Source organism: Calliopsis andreniformis, chromosome 6 (genome assembly GCF_051401765.1).
Source record: "Calliopsis andreniformis isolate RMS-2024a chromosome 6, iyCalAndr_principal, whole genome shotgun sequence".
NCBI classification, from domain to species: domain Eukaryota; kingdom Metazoa; phylum Arthropoda; class Insecta; order Hymenoptera; family Andrenidae; genus Calliopsis; species Calliopsis andreniformis.
In genome coordinates, this window is record NC_135067.1 from 14,763,910 (window position 1) to 14,780,839 (window position 16,930).

The following is a 16,930-nucleotide window of genomic DNA, read 5'->3' on the forward strand; positions in this document are numbered from 1 at the left end:
CTCGATGCACTTTCGCAACTTTCCGTGAACCTCAATCTTTTGTTATTCCTGAAGCCTTCAATAGGTTCAAAGAACTAAAAGGAGAACATATATTCCACAGTAGTCTTGGTTTATGCGATCACTTTAGATTGAAAAGATTTTCCACTGTTTTACTAATATTTTATACTTCATTATCGTCTTTTATAAATCAAAAGTATTAAGCAATCTTCCTTTAATTTTGTTGAGAATTTTCAAGTTATTCAACAGTTGAAGCAAATATAGGAAATATACAACTATGATTCGTAAACATAAATTTAGATACAGATAGGTCAAGGAGTGTCCAAGGATTTCAGCAGAATTAACTACAAGATAAATTAGTCTTTCTTCCTCTTTCGCTATGATATTTTCAATCATCCACAAGATAAATGTTTGGTATTTCTTCTTTCTAAATTCCTTTTTTTCCATTTAATTCAAAATTCATGATTTCAGGAATAAATAATTTTCTCTTCGATAAATTAACATGTATATTTATATAAAGGACACCAGACTTTTACACTGAAAGTAATCTCTCTGAACCATTAAAAATCGGTGATCATAACACCTCACTTATAAACTATCGATGATCACATAGCCTTCCTCCTCTACTTCCCCCCACGAATCCCCTAATTTTCTAACAACCTTCGACAGGTGGGCAAAGTGGGAGTGAAGGAAGGACAAAACGGCACTCGAAGAATCACCGTGCATTGGTGATCAGTTCTCGTATCGCGCCATCGACGAACGTCTCGTGCCGCGAGATGCTTGCCTCAACGTTAAGATCGTCCTTGTTCATGACAACATTATTCCTTATTTTGGTTCAAGTTCTATCAAAGAAGGTACCCAAGGGACCAATTCAGGAAGCGATACAAAACGGTGCCGCGGCAGAATATAATCGTGAAAAGTGCATTTGGAGGCGAGGAAACGACAGAGATGCCTGCCCTGATCCTGACGTGAAGGTCTTCCTGTATGCAAAGGATCGACCAAGAAGAGAACTGGACTCCAGAGAGTCCGACTGGCTGCGGCAGGATTACGATCCCACCAAAGAGAACGTTTTCCTTGTGCACGGATACGCAGGTATTTTCTTGAAATTACACTTATAGCAAATTAATGTACCACTTTCATCTTATTTACCTTTCACATTTTTAGCCTCTAATTTAAAGAAACACCGACTAAAAATAGATATTCAAAGTCACCAAATTCTCGCACCTTTTCAGGCGGCGATGACACCCTGCCGATAGCAGTCCTCCGTGACGCCTACCTTAGAAACGGAAGTTATAACATATTCCTCGTCGACTGGGGTGCCCTATGCGCACCACCCTGTTACCCAGCCGCTGTATCGAATCTTCGTCCAGTGGCCCGCTGCCTGGCAGGCACCTTGACCACCTTGCGAAACCTGGGATTACCGATTTCTAGAACGACCTGCGTGGGCCACTCACTCGGTGCCCACATCTGTGGCATCATGGCAAACTTTCTGCTGTTCAGAATGCACCGAATAATTGGCTTGGATCCAGCCAGGCCTCTGCTACGTCCTGGCTACGTGAATCGCTTGGACAGCGGGGACGCAGACTTCGTGGAGGTGATTCACACGAATGCTGGATATTATGGGGAAGGTGGACGCATGGGACACGTGGACTTCTGCGTAAACGGTGGCAAAGTGCAGCCATTCTGCGAGAACAAGCCGAATTATCAGCTCTGCAGTCACGTCTGGGTCGTTTGTTACATGGCTGAGAGTATCGACAGCGGCGGTCAAGAGTCCATGGCGGAGCCTTGCTCCAGACGATGCCCTTCCGGGCCCAGAATCGGTCAAAGAGCCGGCGAATATGTGCCCATGGGACAACACACCCCGATCGGGACCAGGGGGTCCTTCTGCTTCACTGGGAAGCATCCGCCGTATTGTCCTAGATATAGGAACGGACGCGGCGACGAGAGATGCTGTTTACCAGATGACATAACAGTAAGAGGGTAAGTTCGTGACACGATAGCTCCGGAATCGTGAATTAGAAGACTGTATACAAAAGTGCGGAAGAAAGGGGAGACAGTAATCTAGCAAGTGACAAATTAATTACGATTGTAAAAAGGTATAATGTTTTTAGGACCACTTAATATGTACAATTAAAGAAAACACTGCAGATTGGAGTTTTCTTTTCTGTGTTGAGCATGACTAAACAGAGAGCTACGTATTGCAAAGCGTTCTATTTACTGATACACTTGAATCAAGCTTTTAAATTAATTCAGTAGCGCGATGCTGTAATTGAATATCTTATGTAGCTCATTTACATGAAAAGTAGAGCGACCATTCACTACTTTACATTGCAACACGATATTTGCTGAAATCAATTAACGAATGATGCATCTAGATCATGTAGCATTCCATTCATTGCTTCATCGATCAGAACAGGTGTGCAGGAACAAGTGGATCTTCGTACGGTACCGCGAAACGTGCAGTCCGATCACGGAACGCGATTGCGTATTCAGACGTAGTACGAATTGTCCGGAAAAATCTTGCGTTCGTGATCTACCGACCGATAAATCCCGTTAACTGCTCTACTGAACAACCGTAAATGTATTCATGACAATGTCGATTGGCCAGACAAACTATGTCTCAATCTTTTCTTGCTGACAGTAGTTGTACAATCGAGTGATTGCAATGATTTGCATATTCCAAGCGTCACAAGCGATTCTGTACTGAAACGATCTGAATTCGTATCCAGAACATTTAACATCCCGATTTTTGGAAATATCTCAGAATTTTATCATAGATTCATTAATATACTTGCAAAGTCTTGTAACACATAATTAATTCCAGCAAGTTATTCTGATATAAAATAGCACACTGTACTTGTTGGGACGGAGATGTCTTCACTTCGACGCTATTTTTGTAAATTGTATGATATGTAATGTAGTACCTAATATGTATAACTTAAATAAAATATCTTAAAGTATAACTTGTATAAAATTGAGTTTTTCAGCTTTACAGAGAATTATAGTTCCAAATTTAATGTTTTCAATTATGTGAAAAAATGTTACAGGATTTTTACTGGAAAACTTTTACTACACTTCATTCTCACGAACTGATCTCTTGACAAACAGTAGCTCAAAATATCATAATGAGAATTCCGGTAGAAAAGCCTCAAGGACCACCATCGTGAAACGACTACTGTCTTGGTGGCTTCCGTGTTTTTCAATAGGTACTTGTCTATGTTATGATTCCAAGGCTTCTGCCGTTCTCAAGAATGACGTCTTGCACAAAAGATAGCTGGGTGCATGACTGCGTACTGTTTTGCTGGAGGACTTGAAAGATCGTTGCATGGAAACTCGTTGACGAATCCAGACATCATTGAGTAGCCGACAAACCGGCGCCCTGCTGATTTTAAAGTGTTTTGGAAGACATCGATACTCTATAGAAGTCGGTTGGAACCTTGGAAGGGCGACACGTAGACGCGACACAAATATCTCTAAGAAGACTCGTGTCTCTGCAGACACTTCCTCTTGAGAACGGCGGTTTCCGAAATTTGCCTAATGACGCTGATTTTTCTCCAGAGAGCAGTCCACTAGGTAGTCCTCTATTAGACAGCAGTCTAAAGAGCAGAGAGAGACTTGTATCATATTCTATGATTGACTATAGGTAAAAATCGAGGGTTGGTATTGTGTAGGGAAGATAAATTGAAGCATTTTTGTAAAACGTAATTTATTACAACGGTAACGCACTGTAGAAAAATCGTCGATTTTCTTAGACTACGTATTTTAAGTAACGATATATTGATGAATAAAAGTATGTTGGTCTCTCAAAAATTAGAGTACAAATTTACCAGTAAAGGTACATGTTACGCACAAACACATGCACGTATTTGATTAACAATCATTAAAGAAATAATACAGACTTTTTTAATACTGGTAAACTACGCGTCTATACTCTTCTGCATACTCTTGGCTCAGAGAGAACGCATCACTAATAACAATAATAATTATATTTATAATTATATATGTTGGTCTGTTCCTTTATCAAGGCACTGAATTATACTTATTTACATTCTCGCGTGAAATATTCGTAATACATATTAGGTACTTATTTCTAGTCGATTGGTCATCGCAGATAAAATTCTTCAAGCATTGCTTGCATCAACGTTCAACATCCGCTTTGATGTTTCATCGCAAAAATCAAATGGATCTTTACTGCTAATTTTCTAGAATAACCCGAGTGTGAAAAGTACTTCTAGGTTCGTCTCTTATAATGTAATGGAATAGGAAAATTCTATTATAACATCTGTGTTGGACCACAAAGAACAAAGAAATCTTTGAAACGATCATGTGAAACATCTTTGGTCATCTATTAGTAACTGAAAAAATACAATACTTTCTCCTACGCTTAATATTCATCGATGAATACGATATGTACTTTTTTACAATTTACAATCGGAAACACTGTGCATACATGCACCTACCAGAAGTGCATCCCTTCACAACTAGATTGTTTCGAATGTCAAACTTCAAATACATTTTATATCAAACCTCCTCTTAGGTACCTAATATTCCATTTTTACATAATCAACTATTCAACTAGATAAAAGTGAGAAAGACCGTAGAAAATATTATTCTATCGCCAGTATCCTAAATATAGAAAAATCTTTGGTTCATTGTTCGTAACTCGCTCTACTTACAAATTTAATCTTACAGCCGATATTTAAGACGGCTCTGCGTAACAACATACAAAATATATCAATAAATCTTCTCATTAGTAATACCTCGAAAACTGTGCAGTCGATTGGTACGGTAGCCTAACGAGCTCCGATTGTAATGCAGCAAGAGATGGATGAAGCAAGTAGTATGGCACATTTAACTCGCCGTACTTGAGTGACAAGTTCGACGTGACAGTATTTGATGTGGATGAAAATTGTGGAGAATCGACCCAGGGTCTGTGCAAACGTGGTTGCGCGTCACGATCAATTTCCCTCGATGGCGAATTTCGATGAATTAGTGGTAGAGGTGGACTGATACCTCCACAGCTACTAACTCCACTGTCATCAAGACTTCCTGTTTCACTAGATGCGGTCTTTGGCCTCTGACCAACGACATCCAAATGATTCGATGCTCTGTTCGATTCAGACTCAGAGGATAGGTTGCCCTCCTCATCATCGACGCGACTCGCTGTTTCTGTTTCCGTTTGCTGGAACTTCCTCTTGCACCGGGACTGTCCCGACTCTCGAAATCCCTTTGCGAATGGGTTGTTATTGATCTTCAGCTTTGTGATGTTCTCATTCTAGAATTATTGAATTAAAGATATTAACACTGACCTAATTAAGATACTATGAAGATTTTATGAAGTTTAAATGCTGATATTCACCTGATAAGCAGTGACGGCGATGAATTCCGTTTCATTGAATTTGAACGACGAAGCTGGATGAGAATACAGATCGCTCAGCCTAGTCACGTCGTCGCAACGAATGATCCAAATTCGAGGAACGTATTTGTGCATCGATGTTAGGACCACCTGTAAGAAGAATTAGATTCTATGAGTATATGATTCAAAATGAAAAGCATATATAAAATGGGAAGAAAGATTTCACTCTGCTTGACGTATGAAGGACAGAGGATTTTATCAAATTTATAATTAGTTTGAAGAATTGGGTAAAACAGTGCCGCTTCGTTAAGATAAGTTGGCGCCTCGCTAAGGATGCCGACAACGCCTGAGACAGACGCGATTCTCGAAAACCAGACTGGCCCTTCAACCTTCCCGGAATTACACACTCCCGACCTATTCAAAATCTTGCATGAACTGCAACTTTACACGGCGATGCTTCCACGACTTCAACACTTGTACTGAGTACCTTATCTTCCACCGCAAAAAGCAATTATTCTGAACCACAGGATATGGGTAAAAAGTATGTATAACAGTGGTAGTTATACCTAGTTCAAATATCAAAGTTTGTTAACCCTTAACTACCTTCGCTATTTAAACTTATACAAGTGGCTTCGTGGGGTAGATTTCTACCTCCTGAAGGTATTTAATCTACTTGCAGGAACAAGGAAACTTACACCAAATTCATAAGTTTTCCGAAATCCCCAAGAGAGTAATCGTCAGTAAAGAGAATGGACACAAGGAAGGATCCCTTCGTTATAATGATTCCCCTTAATAATTCTCCATGAAGGAATCGCGCGTGCTTTGGGCCACTCGAGACGACGCAGATCCGCAGAAGTAATTTCCGGGATATTCGTGAAAACCGAAGGAACTGGCAAGGGGCGCCACGGCGAAGCTGGCAGCTGCCAGAACTCTTATTCTGTCAGGGCGTAAACAAACCCACTCGCCCCGAAGAAAGGGAGGTATATCGATTACAGGGTGTCGTGGACCGTGTTAATCTGCGTTCTTCACGGACAGAGGCCGAAACCAGCGTACCCAGCACAGTTTTGAGTAGCTTAAGTCTTCTTAAAGGTACAACGAGAATATCTACACGCGGTGTCGACCTTTTCCCTTTTCGAGACTTTAATCCTGAGCCTGGGCTCCTGTGCGCCGATGAGCCGAGTTTGGTCACCTCGGCCATTTAACGGAGCCTCCAGTGTTAACGGACGGTCCCATTAAGCGTGGAATATGGTTTAACACACCGATGACTCGCGTCGGTATGAGAGATAGAAGGGATAACGAGTTTTCAACGCTGAGTGCTTCGCGTAATCACGGTGCGTTGCTATTGGAGGTTTATGGAAAGATATCTTAAAAGGCAATTTCGTGAATTAGTTGGGATGGGATAGGAAGCTATAATTGTAATGGTTCATTAAGAAAGAAGAGATAGCGGTAAGATAAATTAATAAGAGTTCTGTTCTTTTTTCTTTTTTGTACTGACAATTCTATTTTCAATAGAATATCAGAAATATTAGAAGTGTTGTTTCGTTTTTCTGGCCTCGAAATCCGAGGAATTGCGCGTGGGGAAGAAGCTGAAGTTAATTGACGCAAAGTAGAGTATCGTTAGGAAACAGGAGGTGTCTGTTTTTTCTTAAAGTAGGAGCTAATCGGAAGTGAAACGAGTAGCTGAGAGGGTGAATCTGTGTGTGGCGACCTCCCGCATACCGCTTGAGGATGCAGGAACGTAAGTCGAAACCAGAGAGAGAAAGAGGCATTGCAGGACACGTTAGCCTGTCTAAACATGGGACATCTAGATAAATGGTAAGCCGCTACTGCTCATAGTAAATCCCTAACTTCTTTCTCCGGACTTCCGTCACACTCCATCAATCCTTTTCGTAAGATGCGTTTTTCACCGAGCAACAATTAACGAAAGGCAATATTAATGTACCCACATATTTAAAATTTAAACTGAGTTAGCTCTTCGCGATAAAATTTTGTAGGATGAAATCTCCATTTAAAATAAAATTTATAAGGGCTCCCAGTAGGATTTAAAAAAGTTTAGGCACCTACCTAATTATAACTAATAAACAGAATTGGACTTACGTTAGTTCTTGGATCCACAGCATTATTGGTCAACTTCAGCTTGTTGAAATTGACAGGATGCTGCATCCAATGTGCACCCGTCGCTGGACTGTCCGGATGCAAATAAATCCTTCGATCGATCCGTGGCTGAGGTTCAGCTGGACCAGCCGACGTCCATCCTTTTGCGTTCCCACAGCCATCCTCGACGCCAGAACTACCGCCGCCAACGTACTTGTGTCGACGATCAGACGCTGGCACCACTTCGAGGAGGACGCAGTAACGGGCACGTCGCTCTAATCCAGTAATAGTTAGCTGAATCGATGGGAACATCCGCCTGAAACAAAATGATCCATTAACCATTGAACTGATTAAACCTTTGCACTTCTGAGCGTTTTAAATAAGATTATTCCAAGTCCAAAGAGTTAGTTTTGAATGATAAATTAATCAGTTCCTGTACCAGCATCAATTCTGTCTGGGAGAAAAGAGATCTTTTTATTACATTTTTCTGATAAGTACTAAAAGGTTAAGACCACTTTGAACTAGGTAAATTGGAAGGAAAGGGAAATTGCTTCGCTCGTATTGCAAACTCTCAACTCTTAACAGTCATCCACTACGAGTGAAAAGTGCATTTTACACAGGTAGGATAAGCAAACGAAAGTTGAAGGAAGGGACGGAAAATTCCCCAGTCATTAACGTCTTGGCAACGAATAGGCGTTACCGAAAAAGCGACTCGAACTTTTGCTACTTCCTGCGACTCTTTGAGAGCATTACGGCCATTATCTTTCGATCCCAACACAACGAGTTCTCCCCTCGTGTAAACATTTCAAACTCGTGGATAATCCCGTAAGTAAACCTCCCAAAGTCAATCTGTGGTCGTTCGGTCCTCGGTCCCGTTTGCATATCTAATTGCGAATTTCCAGCAGTCACTTCGTTTCTTTGTGCATATATGCGCTTAACAGAATTGAACGAAAAGAAAGTAAAAATAAAACCTGACCCTTTCTTTTTTAATAAATATTATTTAAGAGCATTTATAATTGTGTAAGAAATTAATTTTTTATACTCTTACATCTACTCAATTTATGATATTTATTGTACTGATTATTGCTAAATTTTGTACTGCACTTGTTCGAAATGAAAGCACTTAAGTGTTAAACCTGCAAAGGGTTCACATAAACCTATGATCACAGTGGTACCTGACCCTGAGCATTTAAAAGTTAAATCCACAAGCGATACATATCTGGCGTAATGGACGTAATTAGCAGCGGGAAGTCCAATCTGTGTCCGTGAAATAAGCTTCAACTGTCGTAGTCAATTCCCTGAACTCAAAGCACATTTAAGACCTCACACAAAGCAACATACACTCAATCTTCTTTTTAATCATCCTCTAAAACTTTAATCTTTAAAACCTTGCACGCAGTATCGCTCTTGCTATCAACCGCAATTAAGAGTGGAAAATCCGAAAAAGGAAATTGCGTAAGTGTCAAGTATTCTATAATGAATCTTACAAATTTTAGAAGACAAAATATGTCGTGACTGTCGCTACAGTTCACCCTTTAATCATAAATGACCTACGTGGAAAGCACACTACCATTCATGCATCGTTCGCCTCATGATTTATTCAGCACAAGAAGAAAAAATTCGGAAGAGCTCTGTTAGAAAATCATCAAGAGCATCGACGTCCTGCCCCCCTTATTGAATCCACTAAAAGTGGCGCCCTTATAAGTGGAGGATTACGCCGTCGCGACGGCTGCTGGAAGACCCGTGCGCTTCGATGATCCAAGCGTGTCTGGTCCTTTTAAAAAGCCTCTCGAGATTATCAAACAGTCAGATAATGTCGTAATAGCGCGATACAGCGCGTGTAACGGCAGCACGCGCCTCACTTCCCTTTCATCTTGGGCGATTAGATGAATCGAACGTCCCGTGCTGCGGGGGTGTGTTATAAAACAGCTTGGCTCCAATCACCCACTCGGCAATGGATTCTAAATACATTTTTATGTACACCCTGCTAACTCGATATCAAAACTACGCAATATCTTTTCCCTATAATTTGAACTCCCTCGCCTAGGACTTGAAAGGAATCCATGAAATTGTTTTTCCTCGCTAAACAGAACTTTTTCCAGCCCCAATTACTGCCGTAAACTTGTAAACCCATGGGAGCGTTTGGGAAACGAAACACTGACAACTGAATCACAGCGAAACGTGAAATTAATTATCTCCGCTTAAGAAGACTCCCAGAGAGAAAAAGAGAAACGGATACGCAAAGAGAAAACGACGAGCGCGGTCGAAGAGGTCGAGTTGCATTTCTAAAACGCACGTTCTCTGCAGCTATTCATGTCAGCTTTGACGCAAGGACGGTAACAGCACAGGGGGTAAGACGAGGGTGAAAAGTGATAGAAGGACACAGTGCATCGAAAAAGTGAAGCTCGAACAAAGGGAACGAGGAAAACTGAAGAGTCGATCGTGCCACGGAATACTGATCGGTACAAGTAGGGACTGAAACAGAGTACACGTGGTTGGCACGTGGTGCACTTTGGGAAAGGAAAAATTGCCAGGCCGGAAGGCACGAATATTCGGACGGGCAAACACCTTCATTGGTATTGTAAAAAGTGGACCGCCCACGAGCTGTCTACCCTGGTGAGCCACTGTTCCTTGAATCCCACTTATTCGCGGTATTCTACGTCTGGCTGGGACAACAAACCCAAAATAACGAAAATAAGGAAATACTCTTATGCAGTGTAGATAAGCTACAACCATCGATATTGAAAAATATCAAGTTAGTCAACATTGAAGTTCCTTTCGAACTCAGAATCGAGCTTATTGAACGCTTGGAAACTTCCGCCGCGCTCTTCTCCCCGCGTCAAGAGTTTCCTCCTCCCTTTTATTTCCGTGTACCAAAATGAAACCATCTGGCCGCCATATCAGCGAGTTATCTAACACGATGCAAACGCGAAATTCTTAGTAATCTGTTATCTCAGATACCTACGCCTCGGTATCTGGAAAGGAGTGACCGGTAGCTTGATCATTTCCGTTCAAGAGCGACCGGAAGCCGTGATTCGTCCTGCATCCGTCCGGTCGTACGACTTTTCCCGCAAATCTACCTTTGGTTCAAGCGATTCAGAGATCGGTGGAATCGATAAACGACTGACTCGTCGTCACCGACCTTACTTTTACGACCTTTCTTGACCACCTCCAGTGAAACTAATCGCCCTGTCGTCGCTCGCAGGCATCTCTCGTTAAAGGCGTCTACTCGCCTGACCATCGAGTGTATAGGTATGTAACACGGGATACTTTGCATTCGTGACGTGACTTTACGATTGTCGAAGATAAAAATAGAAAATTCTTAGATACTAGATAGGTACTATTATTAGATATTATGTTCGTAAGAAATCGGCATGATTAAAAAATAAATTTAGTGGATACTAGAAAAGACACGGGTTTATGGAGTATGTGAAATTTATAAATAATTTTGTATTACTTTAAGTGATCAGTATTATTTACAGAGTGTGTAAAGATGTTTTTGAATGCAGTACTTGCGCGTAAAATAAAATCTGTATTATTGCATATGGTAGGTAGTAGTGATTCGAAACAATTCAGGGGCAGGTCGCATTTTTTCAGGTGAAGACACTAAGGGTTCCAAGCGCGACAGAGGGTGTGGTCGTATGGCGCCTGACGGGCTATTCTACCCTTGATGGAATGCAAGGTACAACAAAAATTTGGCTATTCTTAGAGAAATAGTACCTTATAATTAGCACGAACTGACAAATGTTAACACGCACACAATTCTTGAAAACAATTTATCGAAACAGTGGTCGAAACATCAAATCAATTAAAGAAATATCCTAATTTATAGACTCACCGTCCTAACTTCGTAATTATCATTTCCGTCGTCTCGGCGTGGAATTGCTGCCAGAGTTCCCGATTCTCTAGTTCAACCTTTACCTCAGGTGACAGAGGTGGTCCTTCGCCAAAGCTAGGTGTCATCCACATGTTCGAGCTCGGCATGTCTTCTAGAAATAATAAAACAAATATTACTTATTAATACGCATATATAAAATAAAGAGTGAATATTACTTCTCACTAATAACTCCAAATATAAGAAAAATGTCACATTTTCTCCCAAACAGTGTTCCCAAGTTTCTCAGATTTCAAAGAAGCATAAAACAAAGGGTTGAGTTAATAGTAATTATTTCTTCACCGCAAGGATCGCGATGGGACAAACTGTTGACGCAAAGAAATTGTGTCTTGTCGTCTGATTGTCGTCCCCTAGGCTGTCTACCTAAACACTGGACCGACCAAGCTGAGGGAGGACAAGAAATTGCGCGGATGAGGTAACTCGAATGCCAGGAGGATCACCTTTTGCAAGTGGATCCCATAGAGCCACGTTGCTTGCCCGCATGACCGATTCGCCCTCCACTTGTCTCGCGGTTCTGCGGTCGGGTATTATGTCCCCGTCTAGGATAATTGCGGACATCGGCTCGTCTTCTTTCTCTTCCTGCCGAGAAGACGCCGAGAGGACCGAACGGTTGTATAGAGGCAGATAACGATTGACCATTCGACCGAAAGTCGGCGCCTTTCATCTTGCCCGAGAGGATACTCGCGCGGATCTATGTCGCCTTCGTGGCAACTTGTCGCGTATTACGCGTACCTTCCTCACCCCAGACGCCTTCCTTTTTTTCCCGTGGGAAATTGGGAAAATGCGGCTCTGGTGAGACGCGTGTTTACGAACGTGTGAAATCTGGCGATCGAGGAATCTAATTGGTCTGCAGTTACGTAAGCGTGACTTAATTAATTCGATCGAATAAAGCGTGACCTAAGTGATTTTAGCGGATTACGGTCGGGTAGTTTCTACTTAGGAGAAGAAATAGTAGATACATCATAGGTATCATGGTTTTTAATGTTGCTAAATCAAGTAACCTTCGCTTTTGCGAATTCTTAAAACTCGAAGTTAGTTTTGCGGATACATAGGTGTATCTCTGCGTGACACAATATTATTCTAAATGAGTTTAAGGTGGTAAGTCGACCTATTTATTAAAAAAGTTTGTAGGGAGAATAAATTTTACACCTTTCAATCTACTAATAATTAACACGTGTTTCGGATCATTTTATAAGCACAGCCTATCTTTTTAAAAATTATGATATCCTGAAGACATTTAATACGATCATATTTATTCACCGAGACATTGATCATTGTTTCCTTCAAAACATAAAACGAGGAACAATGTTACTGATGAAATAATCTGATATAAATTATGTCTACCAAATTTCCAAAGAACATTCGAATCAAGATAGGGATCTATCGTAGATGTCATACTTCAAAATAAGACTATTGCAACATACTATATGGCATTGCAAAATATCGGAAAACTAAAACACTAAAAAAGTGACGTCTTAAGAAAACAATCAACGAAAAGGATAAAACACCAACCTGATCTGTGTCTACGAAGAACGATTTGTTGTTGCCGGAAGAGCATTTGCTGGTGCAGTTGCAGCTGCAATTCCATCGGCATGGCCATAATCGAATTCATCTTGTGTCCGATGCACTGTACTATATGTCACTTTGCGTCTGCACACGCGATCACACGAGAAATTCGTAGAAAAGTCGTGTTTGTAGTCGTCGCTAACCGACGTTTTCCAGGTTGCAGTCTGATGACGACTGAGGATGCGCTGAGGGACATGCAAAAGCGACTCATCGCGGTACTCGGGTATTCCTTTTCCCATTGGTCGATGCCCATTCCCTACCACTACAATGTTCTCCACCCACGCTACTCCTATTGGTCGATGCAGTTCCAACTTACCCGCAACGTAGCCGCGAAGTGCATCTGGAAACACGTGCGATAGCAGGAGGAAAAAAATGAAAAGTATCGACGAATAGATAGGTACTCCAAAAAAACATTCTATCGCAAAATTATGTGGAAACTGGTAGTTGCATGTACAAATGAAACGAAATAAAAATTTGTCTACAAAATTCATATTGTTCTTAAAATTCGAAGGAAGATGATGTATTTTATTTCGTGAAAATTCGAGAACAACAACCCTCAAGAAGAATAAAAAAGCATAGAAAGAAGAGAATGAAATTAATTAACACACGCTTGTGCACTGGTCTCTGAGTGAGTTAATTGCATTATTAATAATGAAAGAATTTGCAATAAATGAAGGCAGATTAATAATTAAATTACTTAGACGTTCATCAGTATTAACTTGGCCTGTGTATTACAGTCTGATACCCCTTCTAAAAATAAAACGTTACCTATGTACTTATGGAACACACGCATACGCGTAAAATTGTCACGGGAAAATCGTACGTGACCAGATCCAACATAAATCGCGACCCGTTCGCGTTGATTTCGCTCGGATTTATTCGTCGGCGTATTTTGACGCATGTCTCGGCACACGATCGCATTAAGGATGGAAAGGGAGAGCATTAAGTACAAGAGCGGCGAATCGTCATCATAAATTACAGAATCCGACGGGCAGACGGCCGTTAATAGTTTGTTCTCGAGTCGAGACGAAACGAGGCGAGAAGATAAAATCAAGAATCCGTCCGCGGTGCGTCGGCGGTCAAAGAGGAGCGGAACGGCGCGGAGCTGAGCGTGGAGCGGCGCGAGATACAAATCTACGCTTTTCTCGCTCCGTTGTTCCCTTTTTCTCGTGCTGTACCGCTCCTGTCGTCGCTTCCTCCTTTTTTCCAGTTGTAGAAAGCGGTCCCCTTGCCGCCTACGACGCCGGTCATCGCACCATTGTAGTGGGTTCCGGATTGCGGATTAACTGTAAGCGATACCCACAACAAAAGCGTGCGAGCTTTACCTGACAGCTTGGGCTACCTGTATTCTACTGCTTTACGACGGCATTGTAATGCCTGTCGATCGTGTCATCGCAGCCGCCCGTCGCCATCATTCAGATGAATTTTTAATCGATTGTCGACAATCCTCTCTATCAATCTTTCCTTATCGATGCATACTGATTGGTATATCTTAGCGACGTGTTCCCTCGTTTTCTTCGCCTTCTCTTGCTCTTTCTGCGATGGCGTACGAGCTTGTGAAAGGCGTACGAAGAAGAGCTTCATTGATATATCAGTCATAGTATTTTTTACGTAAGTAAATGCAATTTTTGTGTAAGATATTAGAGCTAAAGATGGAAGACGAACAAGAGGTACGGGATGTTTACTGAATAATTTTTTTCAGAAAAATTGTAGGCAGAAAAAAGGAAGCTTCTGATAAAGGGGACCAACAAACTTTCTTGTAAAGGAATACAGCTGTTTTCGGAAGAGGACAGGATCTCGATGGGGTAGGATTTACAGTTTACCTACAGATGAAGTATTTTCTTGACGAATGATAAACACATTTATTTTTTCTTCTTTCTTTTAGGTTGAAGTTTATGAACGGCTTGAGAAGATTTTTTACAAAATCTAGAATTGGAATTGCTACTGTATTTAATGTTACTTGCAAGTAGATACTTGGGATTAGTAGGTGGGTATCACATTTCACAGTTTGCTTTTAACCGATACCTGGTGCTTGAGGAATTAGGTAAGCAATAGTACCATTAAAATGATCCTGAAACATGCTACAATCTCTTTTTCAACAATAAAAGCTCACGCCTGCTGGCAGATTGGTTTCAAGGTTCGCTAAAGGGGGTCTCAAAGAGAATTTTACGTTCTATGGCATCCGACCATTTACCCTTCACGATTAGACAGACTGTTAAGACCATTCTGCTATCCCATTTTAATCCTAAGTACCTAATTAGGTGTCAAGGGCCCTTAATGAAGAAGAGTTATAAATAGTTTGCAAACTAAACAGCGAAACGAATTTCATTACATTTTGGAAGAATTTCATTAAAATACATTCAGTAGAAATAGCTTAAGCTGTTTTAAACCTGATATATTCCGAAATCTTCAGTGTACGAAGTTTGTATAAAATATTCTACTTAATCTATTGCTTTTGAGAGTAAGGTATTACTTTTCATTTCTATTTTGAATTTTATTTGTAGAAATCGTCGTTATCCTTGCCGTGTTAAAGACTTTTACGCAACGCGATGGGGAACGTGCGTAATCCGGCCAGCGGTAGGCAAAAGCTTTCAGCAAAGGAAAGAGGTATGGTTAAGGGGGAAACTGGATAAGGAGAAGCCGACAAATAGGTTTTACGGCTCACTTCCTGTCCGTCGCACGCGACAGTTATGCGCCCCATAATAAGACGATGGTTACTTTCCGAGACGTCTTGAATTATGAACAAAGAAGCGAAATCGTTTGGTGAGATCATTTTATATGTCAATATAAAAACACGTTTACTGCTGCTATTAATATCATCTATTAAAGCACCATCAATAAGGTAAAGTAAAAATACACATCATCATTATCGTAAGCACCTTGGTGGTAAAATATTTTCAAGAACTATGTTCATCTGAATTAACAATATAATGCGAGGGAACTTTCCTCTTCCCCCAAAATGAATAATTAATTAAAGAAGAAATGTAAAAGACAAAACGGAGTGAGTAAAGATAATTGCAGCGATGATGGATTGTACCTCTCCATTCGAAAATAATCGAGATTATTTTCTGGAATGACAGGATTTGCTGGACTTCTTAACATCATGTTCAAGTATTTTCTCTGCAGGATCTCCTACTGCAGAAACCTTTGGAAGAAGGGATAAACAGAAGGAAGGATAAGTAGACTTTCTCTCTTGTAGTGCTAAAGGACGAGAACGAAGACGTTTACTTTCGAGTGGCCACTTTACCGCGAGTGTTTGTGAATCCAAACGGAAGTCCTGTTCGATCGTTCCACGACTATTTATTTATTTGTCCCAACTAAGATTTCTTGCTTCTGAATAAGTGGGACAGATCATTTTCCTTACGGGAAAAAATCATTCAAATCACCCTGTTCCATCTATGTACTATGAAAATCTGGCGAGAAACAGATCGTATTGGAAGAAGAACTTATCTTCTAAAGAATCCCATGTCCATATGTTTTGCAACTAAGGATCAGTTGAAATCGTTGCACATTAAATAAACTGTTGGATAAGCTATGACTGTCAACAGAAGCGGTTAAAAGGTATTGTTATTTCAGGACAGTCGAGAGTAAACGTGTTCGAGACACGAATTTCCCTGTTTCTAGATACAACGAGATAACATGTCAGCCTGTGAACATCGCGCACACGAATGCAACGAAACATCTGTGGCTATATCCAAAAAGGTTCTATTCTATATATTTCTCCTGTGTTTTATTAGTTAAATGAGTGTTTGAAATTTCTCTCGATCAATTGTTTTCTTTTAAATACAAGAAAAATGTGCATAGGTAATCTTTGCCAAAGGAGGAAACTGCGAAAACGAAGACACTGGTCCAACATGAAGAAAGTTAATTTCTTGAATCTCACGTGGAGGTCATAAAGTGGCATTTCCGGGCGGGTTTTCACGCGTGGGTATGTATTCAGCGGCACGCTTTGAACGACTCGGTTCTACGCGCTTTCTTTTGACATAAGCCGACTGCGATTCATGTGTCTGATTCACATTTGT

The 16,930-nt window shown here is 40.9% G+C and overlaps 2 protein-coding genes across 2 annotated transcripts; one reads left to right on the plus strand and one right to left on the minus strand.

Moving 5' to 3' along the window:
* The first annotated feature begins 806 nt into the window (after positions 1 to 806).
* LOC143180094 (phospholipase A1) lies at positions 807 to 2,253 on the plus strand. The gene is made up of 4 exons (XM_076379625.1): positions 807 to 1,089; positions 1,230 to 1,977; positions 2,034 to 2,085; positions 2,134 to 2,253. The coding sequence occupies exons 1-4, from the start codon at positions 807 to 809 to the stop codon at positions 2,251 to 2,253; spliced, it is 1,203 nt and encodes a 400-aa protein (XP_076235740.1).
* A 2,461-nt stretch (positions 2,254 to 4,714) lies between these two features.
* Positions 4,715 to 13,070, minus strand: LOC143180537 (T-box transcription factor TBX6). Its single transcript, XM_076380327.1, has 5 exons — positions 12,855 to 13,070; positions 11,286 to 11,433; positions 7,451 to 7,763; positions 5,357 to 5,503; positions 4,715 to 5,272 (listed from the first exon to the last, which is right to left on the minus strand). Exons 1-5 carry the CDS (start codon positions 12,952 to 12,954, stop codon positions 4,748 to 4,750), a joined length of 1,233 nt encoding a protein of 410 aa, XP_076236442.1. The 5' UTR covers positions 12,955 to 13,070; the 3' UTR covers positions 4,715 to 4,747.
* Positions 13,071 to 16,930: the final 3,860 nt, after the last annotated feature.

Coding starts and splice junctions, on each gene's coding strand:
- LOC143180094 (XM_076379625.1), top strand. CDS start 807: ATGACAACATTATTCCTTATTTTGGTTCAAGTTCTATCAAAGAAGGTA. Junction 1,090..1,229: donor CCTTGTGCACGGATACGCAG/GTATTTTCTTGA, acceptor GCACCTTTTCAG/GCGGCGATGACACCCTGCCG. Junction 2,086..2,133: donor GTGACAAATTAATTACGATT/GTAAAAAGGTAT, acceptor GTACAATTAAAG/AAAACACTGCAGATTGGAGT.
- LOC143180537 (XM_076380327.1), bottom strand. CDS start 12,954: ATGAATTCGATTATGGCCATGCCGATGGAATTGCAGCTGCAACTGCAC. Junction 7,764..11,285: donor ATAATTACGAAGTTAGGACG/GTGAGTCTATAA, acceptor ATTTTGTTTCAG/GCGGATGTTCCCATCGATTC. Junction 5,504..7,450: donor CTGTGGATCCAAGAACTAAC/GTAAGTCCAATT, acceptor TTCTTCTTACAG/GTGGTCCTAACATCGATGCA.